Source organism: Carassius auratus, chromosome 24 (assembly GCF_003368295.1).
Source record: "Carassius auratus strain Wakin chromosome 24, ASM336829v1, whole genome shotgun sequence".
Taxonomy (NCBI): domain Eukaryota; kingdom Metazoa; phylum Chordata; class Actinopteri; order Cypriniformes; family Cyprinidae; genus Carassius; species Carassius auratus.
In genome coordinates this window covers 12,209,478-12,224,696 of record NC_039266.1, presented here as the reverse complement: position 1 = coordinate 12,224,696, position 15,219 = coordinate 12,209,478, and the positions used below count along the sequence as shown (strand labels likewise).

The 15,219-nt window shown below is 38.3% G+C and overlaps 1 protein-coding gene across 4 annotated transcripts in view; it reads left to right on the top strand.

Annotated features, from left to right (window-relative positions):
* Nucleotides 1-15,219, top strand: part of ncoa2 (nuclear receptor coactivator 2) — a 94,937-nt gene that overhangs the window by 70,092 nt on the left and 9,626 nt on the right. For 3 of the 4 annotated variants that reach the window (XM_026201053.1, XM_026201054.1, XM_026201052.1), the window contains exons 12-19: nt 6,200-6,395; nt 7,388-7,588; nt 10,158-10,397; nt 10,498-10,627; nt 10,810-10,972; nt 11,964-12,260; nt 13,423-13,500; nt 13,574-14,042. In XM_026201053.1, the coding sequence (XP_026056838.1) occupies nt 6,200-6,395; nt 7,388-7,588; nt 10,158-10,397; nt 10,498-10,627; nt 10,810-10,972; nt 11,964-12,260; nt 13,423-13,500; nt 13,574-14,042 (1,774 nt within the window). The remainder of the gene's footprint in view (nt 1-6,199; nt 6,396-7,387; nt 7,589-10,157; nt 10,398-10,497; nt 10,628-10,809; nt 10,973-11,963; nt 12,261-13,422; nt 13,501-13,573; nt 14,043-15,219) is intronic. The other variant, XM_026201055.1, reaches the window with a different exon arrangement.

Here is a 15,219-nt window from a genome sequence, read left to right as displayed (position 1 = left end):
CACAGCGGCGGTAAAGTTAGAGAAGCGTCTGGGGCCAGGCAACAGAATAGAGAGATGATCCTGTTTGTGTGTGTTTGTGCTCATTGGGCCTTCCGGGCCTCTTTTAAAAGTTGTTGATTGAGCCACAAATTGAGTCATAGTTGTCAAATCAAAGCAGTGGTCTCGGGAAGCTGCTGCTGTTAGCCTGTTAGCAGAATGACCTCACAGCCCCTCGGTTACCAGGAAAAGACCCAGAGTTCCACTAGTGAGGAACCTCTGACCCTCACGCTCTCCACGACAGCGCCATTGAGAACATTAAGTACAGTGATTTACTGAGCAGAGAGGCCACAGCGGGACAGGAAGAGCCATGGTCAAGCAGACGCACAGAAAAAAATAATTAAATCGAATTACTGAGGATGCGGGAGAAATGAGGATGAAATGTGGCAGGCGTGGAGAGGGAGGACCAAGCCCTAGTGAGCTGCCTGCCTAGACAACACCTGCACTGTGCACTTCAAAAGTTTAGGGTCGATACAATTTATTTTTTATGTTTATGAAGGAAGTCGCTACGAAAAATAGTCGTTGACCATGGCTGGATTTATTTATTCAAATATACAATAAAAGAACAACATACCGAAATATTATTACAGTTTTGCAGAACCGTTTTCTGTTTTAATACCTTTTCAAATTTCATCAGTCATTTCTCCAGTTTTCGTTCAGAAATCATACTAATATGCTGCTCAAGGAATGTTTCTTATTATTTTTCTGGAAACAGCGATACGTTGTTGTTTTTTTCAGGATTCTTTGAAAAGAATATTCAAAAGAGCAGCATTGATTTGAAATAGAAATCTTTTGTAACAAATATTTTGCTGCTAATTTTGATCAATTGAATGCACCTTGTATAATAAAAGTATTCATATATTAAAAATCAATCCTACTGGTACCAAACTTAACTTAAAAAAAAAAAATCACAGAAGGGACAATCCCAGAATGCACTGTGATGGTCTTGGTTAATGACTGCTAATGAATATTTGGAATGGAATACTAGCACACTGTATACTGTTTAATGCTTTTTCTTTTCTTTTCTTTTTTTGGGGTCACATGACCTCATGTTTAATTTGATCCAGTTATTTCATAAAAATAATATATATATTTTTTTTTTAAATGTACCAAAAAAGGCAACATTCCATTAGCAAATTTATTTGGGTTATACGCTATAGTGCAGAATAGTGCAGAAGTAACCCTAACCATGTCATATGTTACTATATTTTATTTAGTACTACGTATGCATTTGAAGAAGAGAAAAAGTCATTCAAAATGTTATTAAAAATAAAAAACGAATGAAAATGTTTTGAAAAGCATAGGAGTGTTCTGTATTTTAAGTCATTAGTTTAGCAACATGCTGACACCGGACTCGATTGTAATCAGTTTAAAGCATTCGAGTCTCTTGTGAGTAATCCGATGTAGCTGCCCGTGCAGACAGTGAGGTGTCTCACTAGGGTTTGGAACAGAGCCACTCATCTCTCTCTTTCTCCTGCGGCTGGTGTGATAGAGCTGCAGCTGAGACTGAAGAGAAGCAGGGATCTGTAGGAAAGGTCATGATGGCAGAGAGCAAGACTCAAGGAGACTTCACTGACTCGTGCCTCCTGACCTCCACCAGCGTCGTTCACTGCTCAAGCTTATTTTCACAGTTGGCTTGCAGTTAAATGCTTTTGGTGACTCAAAAATGCACTTTTTATGGCAGACGGTAGAAATGATCCAGATGCACATATTGTTGTCACCCAGGCAGCTATGGTGGCTTCAGTCGCTCCGTTCACTGATGCATCAATCCCTCTTTTTCTCTCTCTTTCACTCTCGCTCAACCTATTGATCATTCAATCTCTCACAGTCTCTTTTACATCCTGTATGTCCCAGTTTGCATCTCTCTTGCTCCGTTTCAAAGCAGCTGTGTAGCTCGACAGCATTTTACAGCATCAGAAGCACAGTTAAGATCCAAATGCTGTTCTAAAACGTAGACAGTGACATTACAATGTCTTATAAGACAGCCTGTTTTGGCCAGATTTGCCTCTCATGCATACTTCATGGAAAAGGCAAACCCATAATGCATTGCAACAAGCTCAGTGAAAGGAATGGAATGTTCGAAATGGAATGCCCAGTATATAACATATTGTATGATTCATGGTTGATTTTTGTTATTGTACAAGATGACTGACGGAGACAAAAAAGTATTGATAAATAAAATCAATATTATAAATGATCCAGTAAGATTAAAAAAAATAGGTAAAAACAAATTCATATAATTATAAGTTGACTCTTTTTTTTTACACTTTTTTTTTTTTATTATTTTTTTAATTATAATTAAATACTTTTAATTATAATTAACTATTTTTGATTATAATTAAATACGGTTTTGTAGGTAGAGTGTTCCAAATCACTAAATTTACTACGTTCACTTTTAGTTAGCATGAATAAGCAGACAGCTTAGCAACTCGCTGGGAACATTGCTAGGTCTTCTGTGCTATTGTGTCTCTACATACCCATACAGAGAAGGATTTTAGTGTTTCTATTTGTGGCAGTGATGGTTTGTCTTTCCCTGAGTGTGCTTCGATAGCGTTGTGTGTGTTACAGTCTGATGCGCTTGCGGAGGTGTATGTGTGTGTCTCTGCAGCAGGAAGTGTGACTCAGGATAGGGTGTCACTCCTGTGCCCTTCCCAATCTCTCACAGAGCTCTAATCGGCACCCTGACACCATTCCTCGGTTGAACACACACACACACACACACACACACACAAGCAGTGCAGACAGCTGTCCCCACCCTGACACTGTCGCTTTATTGGTGGTTCCTCTGTGTACCAATTAACCCTGTAACCCCTCTTACCCCCTCGGTCCTGCTCCTGTCTACACAACTAACTCCCTCCGCCCAATCAAACCAGCACTGAGATTTTATTTCGTACTTGGACTAATGGTGGAAGTTTTGTATTCATAGTATTTCTTTAGGGCTCTTCAACAGGGGGTCCACAACCACAGGGGTCCTCTGCAGTACTGCATAGCAGCAGTTATTGTGCCATCTTATTTTTCTGAAAAAATTGCATTGAAACAATGTTATATGAAATTTAGCTAAAGCTAAAAAAAGCTAAAGTTATGCTAAGATGCCTACATTCAAATGTACTAAGTTACAATGTAATACACAAGGTTCTGACACATTAAAATAAGTGTTTAAATATATTTATATGATGTTATTACATTCCAAGCATATAATGCAACACTAAATGTTAGACCGTACTTATTGGTGGTCCTTCATTATAGTCATTTATAATGTTACAAATGATTTCTATTTCAAATATTTGAAATGCTTTTGAACAGTCTATTCATCACAGAGTCCTGGAATTTTTTTTTTTTTTTTTTTTATCTCAGTTTCCACAAAAACATAATAAGCAGTCAACATATTAGAATGATTTCTGAAGATAAGACTGCAGTAATCTTCGCAATAGTAAAGTAAACTAACTAGTCACAGCAGTCATTTACATTTGAAAATATATAAAAATAATAGTATTTCACAAGTTACTGTTTTTACTCAAATAAATGCAGCTTTGGTGAGCAAAAGAGACTTCTTTTAAAAATATTAAATCATCTTTTGAATGATACTTTATCTGCAGTTCCTTTGACCTAATAATAATAAAAATAAATGTATTTTCTCATGCCTTAAGACTATTAATGTGAACTGCAAAAAAATGATTTAAAATGTTTTAAAAAAGAAATTCCTGCCAGTCACAGAACCTCTAATTATACACTTTCTCTTGTATGTTCATATGGAGTTTGACTTCAGATTGTGATGTTAACAGTAAAAGTTCATGGACATGTCATTTATCAACTACCCACATCCAAAAGTGTAAATGATAGTGGAATATGTCAGATAGTTCTACTGATAGCCGAAGAGAACCACAGCTCTCATACATCTCCACTATTGGCTCAACATCACACTGACGTCAGCGCTCCCACTGGCGAGAAAGTCATCCATGAAGGTGCAGCTCAGTACGATATAAAGAATCCATGCTAATGCACAGGCACCTTCCTGTCTGGACTGAGCGAGTGCACACAGATAATACACAGGAGAGAGAGCAGGGAGTGATAATTGGAAAGAAGAGGAGAGAAAGGCTGAAACAAGCAGCCTGTGAGATGCATGGACAGTGAATAATCAGCAGCAGGTTTGATTCAAGAGGGCAGCCAGGGACAGGTGGTGCTCACACAAGTGTGTGTGTGTGTGTGTGTCTGTGTGTATGAGATGAGAGAGAGAGATTGGGAAAAGAGCTTCCGAGCGCTACACAAGGAGAGTGACCTCATTAAGCAGTTCCTCCTCTCCGCTCACATCCTGTTTGTGCAGCGTTTTTCCTCCACACTGCACACCGAGTCGCAAATCAATGGCAAGGAGAAGCCGACGGTTTCATTAGGCTGCATGAAGGCAAACTTACAGCTTACAGAACAATATATACAACATGTGATCTTTGACCTTTCACATTAACTACTCTCCACAACAACCCCTAAGCACACACACACACACACACTCACATAAAATCTCTTCCACTGCACCTCACTGCCCTGAAATGAAAGTTACTAGACATATATATATATAATATAAGGGCTCAGTTTAATGCATTAACTTAATGAATTAGTTATGAAAAATAACACGTTTAAAATATTTTAATGCAGTTAACAAACTGGCCCCGTCTCCAGACCTGTACGTCATCTTACATTTCATATTGCTGTTGACAAATATGATGCAGGGCAAAAACTCCATGAATGCCCTAAAATGCAAGATATTGGGGCAAAATGCTCCTGTATCAGTTTTTGTCTCATATTTATATCAAATGGTAAGCGATTTCACACGAGCACCGAGCGCATATCACACAAGTGCTGTTTATGTCAGAATACCATGAGTGCAAATGTGATTTTATACAACAATTTAGGAATTAAGAAGTTAATATTGTGTTTGATTTTAAACACAATGTTGTCTGTTTTTACTCCATTTTACCTAATTTGTAAAATTACGTTTTATGTGTATAGTTTTCTATAATGAAATTGTTAATCTGGTTTTCGTTTTGATTTTTATAATTAAATAGATTTATTTAAAATTGGCAGAGAATGAAAATCTATGCATATTTAGTCATTTCATATATATCTATATAATTTATATAAATTATTTATAAGAAATGGAAGTATGCAAACTATAGATAGATCCTGATAGTAATATAGATGTCACGTGTGCTGCCCCCTTGTGGTTGCTTAAGGACTTTAATGCATGATTATTAAAAGCTCCAGAACTGGCGTTCTCTTAAGATCAGTAATATTAACAAGCATAAATGTTTATATCTCCAGATGTAGAGTGCTTGTGTATGGCACACTTGATTTAGCATTTATTTAATGTCATTTAGTAGAACTTTATAGTAGTCTTTTCTGATAGACGACGACAGTCTTGGATAAACAAAAGTACAGTTCTGAATCTTCGAGTCGACATTGTTTATCTGAAATGCACTGCTGTATAAGGTTTCTTTATCTCAACAGGCCGAGTTGGACTTTTTTCAAACTCGAGCCAGAATAAAAAAAAGTTGCAATGCATTAGGGGCCGGTGTTTCAAATGCATCATATATACATCAGGACTGTAGTGCACTACAGCCAAGTGTGCATTTAGATTTCTAAGGTAATAAATATTTTTAAAAGCTTATGATTGATGATGTCTTTTAAAAGTCAGATCAGTGATGTATTTAAAGTCAAGCTGCGTTCCAGCCCATGCAAAGTGTGTGCATTTAGAAGATCTTGCTCTGAGGGCGAAGCAATCTAGGGTTTAAAGATGGTAACCAAACCATGGCAAATGGAGTAGTGTTCGCCTAGCCTGCTTTAACTCGATGTGAAGTGTGTCCTAGATTCCAGCCCTGTGTGTGTGTGTGTGTACATGTGAGAGGGAGAGGGGTGTGTTTCAGCAGGCAGACTTCGAACTCTCCAGCATTTCCCTGCTGAGGTCGAAATCCACAAGACTGAGATACCAAACCTTGTAACTATGTTGTTATGTATGATAAGATGCATTGGAATGTTATGTACAAGAGGATATTTTCATGTGCATACAAACCCACCAGAAATGTGACCTTGACAAACACATTTTAATTAGACTACAAGCTGATTAAACCACATTAAAATACTAAGCTAAAGGAATTCCCTTCTGTGTTTGCAGTCGAGTGAGTTGGATGATATTCTGGATGATCTGCAAAACAGTCAGCCGGGCCTGTTCTCAGATTCCCGGCCTGTGTCTTTGCCTGCTGCTGTGGACAAGCAGTCAATCATCAATGACATCCTGCAGATGACTGGAGAGGGTGGAGCCAGCCTGGGTCCCCAGCAACAGAGAGCACTGCAGGCTGTGGGCCAACAGAGTGAGTAACACACACACATTCTCCTGCAGTTTTCACCCAATGGCTGGAATAAAGTACATGACTTGTGAAATCTGAACAGATTTTAAAACGCTTGGCATTATGTACTTGCCAAATTGGTAAACAGTTGCAAAGAAAAAATAAATGACTGAGGGTACGTTCACACATCATTGATCGGCCTAATACACAAATTCTCATTTCTGTAGCTTACACATAGATGGCAAACAATTTAAATGGTATCATTTTTAAAAACTTGCACTTTAAAACCAATTTACAAAAGTTTGCATTTTCATTTTCACTTTGTAAATGACTGGCTAAAATGCATATAAATTTTCAGTTTTTAGTTGAAAATTGTGTCATGTAAATGCCCTGGGAGGTTCACACACTACCGACTTACAAGGAGGTTCACTGAGTAGTCTTGGGTTTTATTTGCAGTTGTTTACAAGATGGCAGCAGGAGGAAAATCACTGTGTCCACGAACAGCATCCCAATGCATTTGCAAAAACATATTTGGAATTACACAAGCTTGAAAATGAAGAGTACCCAGAGTGCTTTACGTTTACTAGTCATATTTTGTGTGAAACACCCTGAAACTATTCAAATGTGCCCAGAGGCTGACCGAAACTCTGAGCTGGTGGAACATGAGTTTCTCATGACGCGTTTGTTTCTCACCTGCATCACTTCAGCTGTGATTATTCTGTCACACACCGTCATCGAAGACTTGCCAGAAATTGCATAGACCACTAATGCTACACACAGTTTGTGTGTGTTTAGTCATTTGCATGACAATTGTCGACTATTAGTACAAAAAGTGATCCTACATTCCTTAGTGTTCACACACAAACCATGTTATGATACAAAACTTTGGTGTGCATAAGAGAATAAAGAGCATGAGTCTTCAACTCCAAGGTTTTGAAAGTTTGTGTATTTTTTGTAAACCGTTAATACCACGGTTATTTTTGCAATTTATTGTTATTTGCTGTTTGTGTTCATAGTTTTCAGTGCGCAGCGACCGGGTCAGCCCGGCAGAGCTCCTCCGGTCAGAAGCGTGTCGTTGGATATGAACATGCCTGCTAAAGGAGCTCAGGGTCAGTACCCTCAGATGAGGAACAACAGCCCCTACTCGCTCATGCAGCAGCAAGGCATGATGGGAAACCACAGTGTCATGCCTAATCAGCCCAACATGGTCAATGCAGGTGAGTTTAGCTGGGGTCCGAAATGCAGCGCACTGCAGTGCTACCGATGCAATAACAAAAAATAAAGGCCAGGAGTGAAGTTTGTCTGTGCATGTGCTGCAGAACAAAGGGCTTCCCCCACACTTACACCTACAGTGAGAGGAAAGTTCCAGTGCCGCACCGACCATGTACAAACCAAGTAATGCACAGTCAAGCATGACGCTGTTGGCTGAGAAGAAGACAAATGTGTAAAACGGCACAAAACTGTTGAGTCAGATCAAAAGCAAGCCCCTCTGTGTGGCTTTTGTTTGTGTGTTTGTGTTTAGTGGGTTGCATTCGCTTGCAACTGAATGTGCGCATAAGGTGAGACTGTGAGCGGTTAGATATGAATGACTCATAACCTTAGGAAAGAATAGCAGGGCTTCTGCTGTGATCATGTCAACGTTTTTCAGGTGGTCGGATTTTTAAATATCACATTTCTGCGCATGAAATGATATATACCACTATTTTCTTTTCTATATCTAATATTTGTCAGTTGACCCTTAGCTTAGGTCTTTGATACTCTGGCTAAGTCAGACAAGCCTTATAAAACATACAGACATGTTGCAAAACATACATCACTATGCCTTATTTTTAGACAATTTGATAACACATGGATAAAGGGACCAATTCTCACTATTAACTAGTTTCTTATTAGCATGTCTATTATTAACATATTGGCTGTTTATTAGTACTTATAAAAAACATATTCTGCATGACCATATTGTATATCCCTAATCCTAACCAATACATAAACTCAAGAACCATCTTACTAACTATTAATAAGCAGCTAATTAGGAGTTTATTAAGGCAAGAAATTAATAGTGACGCATTTTCTTTTACAAAAAAAAATGTTTGTGGTGTTATTATGCACCATTTATAAGTGCATGTTTTTATAAAAGAAAAAAAATTTAAATACCTTTCATTAAAAAAAACAACAACAACCTTTTCTCCACTAATGATATAATGTTGTTTTTCCACTGAATAATATTATTAACAAACGTCTGTGACTTTTGCCTCAATAAACTCCTAATTTGCCAAATTTCACAACCCAATTAAATAAACCAGTATTACTCTAATATAATATTCTTGAAATAATCCTTTTGGCCACACTTTATTTTAAAGGGGGGGGTGAAATGCTCGTTTTCACTCAATATCCTGTTAATCTTGAGTACATATAGAGTAGTACTGCATCCTTCATAAATCCAAAAAGTCTTTAGTTTTATTATATTCATAAGAGAAAGATAGTCTGTACTGATTTTTCCCGGAAAAACACGACCGACTGGAGGCGTGACGTGTGGGCGGAGCTAAAGAATCACGAGCGCGAATAGGCTTTTGCGTTGAGAGCATGTGGAAGCTGTGACACCGTGAGGAAAAACCCATCATCCAAAACAAACCATAGCTTACAGTCACATTCAGCCGTTTATTTATGATCCAGAATCAGATCCAGAGGCTGAAACTGAACGAGAGCAGCAGCAGCAACGACTCGCTCCGAGCGGGGCTCGAACCCGGGTCTCGGCATGGGAGGCGGACGCACTAACAAGGAGGCAGAGATATTTGAAGCAGTTTTACTCACTGCCTGCGGTTCCAACACACGATCGTGGCCCTTTTTCCTTGGGATTGCATCATCCTTAAGAAATAAACGATACGCAAATCCGTCGTCAAACTGGGCCTTGTGAACAAGCATCTTCGAAATGCAGGGAACAAACAAAAACACTTGCACAACTCCGTTGATTCTCTGTAAAAATAAACTCCATCCACTGGTCCCTTAATGCTGTTTTTTTTTTTGGTAATCTGTGCAGGGTTGTCTGTGCAGGGTTGTCGCGATGCTCTCGCTCTGATCAGTGAATCGCTCTGATCAGTGAAGTCTGTTGTGCTCTCAGTGCTCTGCTATACGGGTCGGGAGCGCGCGCTCTTCCGGGAGAAGTGCCTTAGGACCCATATAAGGAAATTCCGCTCCATCTAACGTCACACAGAACCATACTCGAAAAAAACTTTCCGAAACTTGTGACAAACCGGAAGGAGTATTTTGGGAACAAAAATACTCCTTCAAACGTACAACTTAATTTTTGAAACTTTGTCCATGTTTAGCATGGGAATCCAACTCTTTAACAGTGTAAAAAACTCAGTATGCATGAAATAGCATTTCAACCCCCTTTAAGGTCCAATTCTCGTTATTAACAAACCATTAACTAGTAAGGTTTAGTTCAGGTATTGGTTAGGATTAGGGATGTAGAATATGTGCTTTATAAGTACTAATAAACAGTCAATATGTTATTAATAGGCATGCTAATAAGCAACTAGTTAATAGAAAGAACTGATCCCTATACTAAAGGTTTGCCTTCCTTTTTAACATGTCTATATTGACACTTTTGATCAATTTTATTCATTCTAGTTGAATAAAAGTGTTCATTACTTTTTAAAAGAGGTGTCACTGTCCACAAACTTTTGAACAGTAGTGTAAATTCTTACTATAAAAAAAGATTGCATTATTTGTATTTAATAAACGTTACCTTCAAATTAAAAGGCCTTCTCTTTCTCATTCTTAAAGGAGTGATGGGTAATAACGGTCCCCGTGTAGGTATGCAACAGGAAGGTTGGGGCGCACAGGGTCCCGGTCCCGTCGGTAACGCGGCTTCACCCGTCACAACTGCTCCCGCCGGCCAGCACTCTCTCCCGCAGGGGGCGCTCCACTCTCGCATGGTGCCCAACTCTGGGGCAGGCATGCCCATGAGACCCAACAGCCAGCCTGGACCCAGACAGATGCTTCAGTCCCAGATGATGTCCAATGGTAAAAAGACATAGAGCAGGAAGAGTAGACTTTTTAGTGGGCGATTTATTTACAATTAAAAGTTTAAATCATGTTTTATCATCTGCTGTTTCTCCCTCAGCCCAGTCAAACATGGACATGGGCATGGCTGGCCACCAGTTTCCCCAGCAACAAGCACCGCCCAATCAGACGGCTCCATGGCCAGACAGTGTGATGCCTATAGAGCCGGTGCCATTTGGGAACCAGAACAGGTAAACAGCATTTATTAGTGTCACTATTGTTAGGTCCTCTACTTTATTGGAGGTGTGTGCTGTGTACACTTGTTGATTTTGTCCTATAAATAACTAGACAGATACACTCAGATGTAATATGTGATGGGATATCCCATCATTCATATCTCAGTTCTTTAATGAAAGCGTCTCGTCTCTGTAAGCTCTATGTATAGCGGTTCTCAGGAGGATGTTCTGTGCCCTCCTGCCCCTGAGGGTCCGGCCGATGAGGGTGCTTTGCTCAGCCAGCTCTACACAGTTCTCAAAGATTTTGACGGCCTAGAGGAGATCGACCGTGCTCTAGGCATCCCGGCTTTAGTGGGACAGGTAGGTTGAACACTTTTGTCTCCTTTTTTCTTTAACCATATTGACCAATCAGAATACTAGTGATGCACGGAAATTATTTTTTTACCAAACCCCAGAACCAAAATTAAACTTTATTTAAATATCTATTAATTAATCAAATGTACTTACAACTTACTATCAAAAAATGAGTTATTTATTAATCAGCTAATTGATCAGATTTATGAGCACTCATATCAAACATTTAAATTACACTCTCTTTAATGATATAATTATGTTTCTACTCATTTAAACGGTGATTGTAATAAAAACTGGTTTTCATGAGAGTTTGTTTAAACTTGCATTTAATAATGAAAACAAATGTTTTTCTCTTTCACATTATTGACTAATCAGAATACTTAGTGATGCACCAAAACAGTTTTACCGAAACACGGAAGCCGTGGAGTTAATCAGTTATTAATATTAATTAATCAAATGTACTTAGAATAATTAACACTTAAATAACAAGTTATATATAAACATTTTCATTTCATTTAAGACAGGTTTAAATTAACTTTTTTAATATAATCATCTTTTACTCCAACTTGTTGTTGAAATATGAACATACAAAATTTAAACAAACTTGCTTTCATGTCAGATTTTGTGCAAACAGAAATAATGGAGAGAAAAAAGGTTAAGTAAAAAATATAATAAATATTCAATATAGTAGATTAGCTAAATTCTCCTCTCTAGAGATAAACAAACTAAAAACTATAGACACTGAAAGGTAAATGTAAGGAAGGTAAATGTAACTTCATATGACATTATTTACAAGCTGTTTTGTTGCCATCTTTCTAGAGTTGAGACACTGATTGAATGGTTATATTACACAAGATTTCTTTTTCAGTTGCTGAAATTTCAGTGCATCAATACAATATCCAGTACCAGAACAATCTGATTTATGATGTGCACCAGCTATTAATACCACACACATGAGAAAAATACGCCGTTACTAAGTTTAAGTTTAATGGTTCAGTCTCAGCCGGTGGAGCAGGATCAGTTCCCCGGTCAGGACCCCAGTATGATGATGGATCAGAAGCCTCCCATGTACGGCCAGCAGCAGTACGCCGCCTCCCAGGCCCACATGCAGCAGGGCGGCTACACACCCATGCAGGACCCCAGCTTCCACGGCATGACGGCACAGATGGGGCAGAGGCCGGGCTACCCCATGCTCCGCATGCAGGCCAGACCAGGACTCAGGCCCACCGGGGGCGTCCCCACCCAACCCAATACACTCAGACTGCAGCTGCAGCACAGGCTACAAGCACAGCAGGTACAGTTTATACTCTCATACCTGAGATGAAACAACAGTCCTGCCATTAGTTTTTAGCACATAATCATTTACTTAAAGAGAGAGTTTTCACAAAAATCATTTACTCACTTCAATACCATGTCACCTCTCGTGCCTTTAAACACAGTGGAAGATATTTGAAAGAACATTAGTAACCAAACAGTTTTGGTGACACTTAATTGGTGACACTTAGCTTTGTTAATCCAAAGACTTAAATGCATGAACTTTTTTTATTCTATTCATATACATTACATGCATTGTAAAGCAAAAAGTGTAATTGAATCTGAATCAGACTGGTGAAATAGTATCGTCTGTGGTTAGCTGCCCCCTGCTGGTCATTACAGGAATCAATCCTTGACCTCATTTTGGGTTTATTTAGGGGTCACGCCTCATAACTTTTAGCTACAATTTGAAAATTATATCGAATTATATATAATCACTATGTAATTAAGATTAACATATTTTATATATATATATATCACAAATAAACGCATGATACACAATTTTACTATTATATACAGTATTTATAATTATTTTTATTATATAGTAACTGTGTATTTGTAATATACTATATTGTACAATGGCTGATTTCAATGCCATTCAAAGACAATATTTTTAATACAGCTCTAGATTATATTGTGTTCGAAATGCCTGTCAATTAATATTAACTTCTAGTGCTATCAAATCAATGAATCGCATCCAAAATAAAAGTTTGTGTTTACATAATATATGTGTGTGTGCTGTATGTAAATACACACACATACGTGTATATATTTAAGAAATATATGTATTATATATTTATATTTATAACATAAATCATAAATAATCAAATATACACACACACAGACAGACACACGCACACACATGTAAAGATTTCTAAAATATTATATACATGTATGTGTGTGTATTCATATATAAATATACACAGTATACACTAGATACATAATCTGTTTATTTTGGATGCGATTAATCGATTTTGAAAGCACTATTACATTACATTTTTTTATGTAAAGTCAGTATACTATAAACAAGAGTGCTGTTGTATTGAACAGATCAGTTGTTTAGATGTATCACTTATGATAGAATGAGGGATGCTTCTTATAATAATACTACAGTTTACCACTTCTGTTTGTGTCTGCTCCAGAATCGTCAGCCTATGATGAATCAGATGACTGGAGTGTCAAATATGAACCTACCTCTAAGACCCAACGTTCCTAATCAGGTACACCAAATCCCTTCCTGCATTCTCCTTTGTGCTCCAATCTCGAGCTTGCCTAAACTCTCTGTCTTCCCAGGGGACAATCAATGCTCAGATGCTGGCCCAGCGGCAGAGAGAGCTGCTGAGTAATCACTTGCGCCAGCGTCAGCTGGACCAACAACGTCAGCAGCAGCAGCAACAACAGCAGCAGCAGCAGCGCAGCATGGTCATGCGAACCCAGGGCCTCAACCTGCCACCCAACATGGCAGCGGCCGCAGCAGGCATGCCCGGAGCCATGAGCAACCCGCGGATCCCCCAGGCCAACCCCCAGCAGTTCCCCTATCCGCCCAACTACGGTACAGGACTGGCCTCGCCGCCCCCCTCCAGCAGCCCTTTCTCCCCCGGTTCTCCCAACCTCCCCGCCCCCCAGCTCCTCTCCCACAGCGCCATGCATGGCTCTCAGATGAGTCTAGCTAACCAGGGGATGCTGGGCAGTCTGAGCGGACAGTTTGGGGCTGTTATGAGCCCTCAAATGCAGCACAGTGCCTTTCAGTTCCCCAGCTCAGGTACTGCCTGCCCTTTCTCTAAGTCTGTGTGTCATGCGCTTCCACACACACGCACAAACACCTGCGACCAGCAACACGACAGGCTGAGCTTGTGTGATAAATCAGTGACGTCCAGGGCCAATCGACATGGTTTAATTAGAAATGCATTAGTCCAGATACTGTCAGCTGGGTTAAAATACTAGTCCAGCAACTTCAGTCAAATCAAGTCTTAAAAAAATGTCTTTAATCCTAAAATAATTAAATACTTATTTTGATGCAAAAAGTTTCATTTTGACACCATTTGCTATCCCCCATGTTCTTGGGTTTTAACTTTTTTCATTTGTGGGATGCAAAAGATGATTTTAACATTCCAGGCAGCTTTTTGTAATACATACAAAAGTGAATGAAGACTAAACGTCAACTGTAAAGCAGCTTTGACACAATCTGCATTGTAAATAGCGCTATATTATTAATGGTGACTTGACTTGATTTGACTAAACTCAAAAATGACAAAAAAAAGCACCATAATCTTAAAAAAATGTATCTTAAAAAAATGTATCTTTTGTGTTCCATGGAAATAGGAAAGATATGTTGTTATTGTTAATTAAACTATCAAGAAGCTTTTCGATAATTTAATTAAACCTAAAATAAAAAATTTAATGAAAAACCTGAATCTAAAAAGCTTGCCTTGGCAAATAATGGAATTAAGTTCTAAAATAACTAAAACCCAAAAATTAAAACTAAAAATGTAAATAGTGACTGTGTGTGTGTGTAGTAAATAACTAAATTGATGAGATTTATATTTTCTGGATTAGATTATCATTATGAGATTAGATGCTGCCATAAAATTAAAGACCAAAATTCATTAGTATCTGATAATGTATGTAATTTTCATTGAGTATTTGGGTTTATAAATATCTGTCTGTAGTTGTCAAGTCTTTAATCTAATGAATATATTGCAGCAATATTTCAGGTTACTTCCAACTTAATTTCTATAAAAAGCATGCTATCTATTACCACAAAATTATGAATCGCAGCTCAGTTTGTAAAAACAAATAGTGTGATAATTTGCATATTTAAAATTGTGCTACCCTCTCAATGACCCTGTCGGGTTTCCATTGAAATGACATGCTTATTGCATTTCGCTTTCTTTTTTGAATAACTGAAGTACGAGCAAAATACAACAGATCGGAAACAT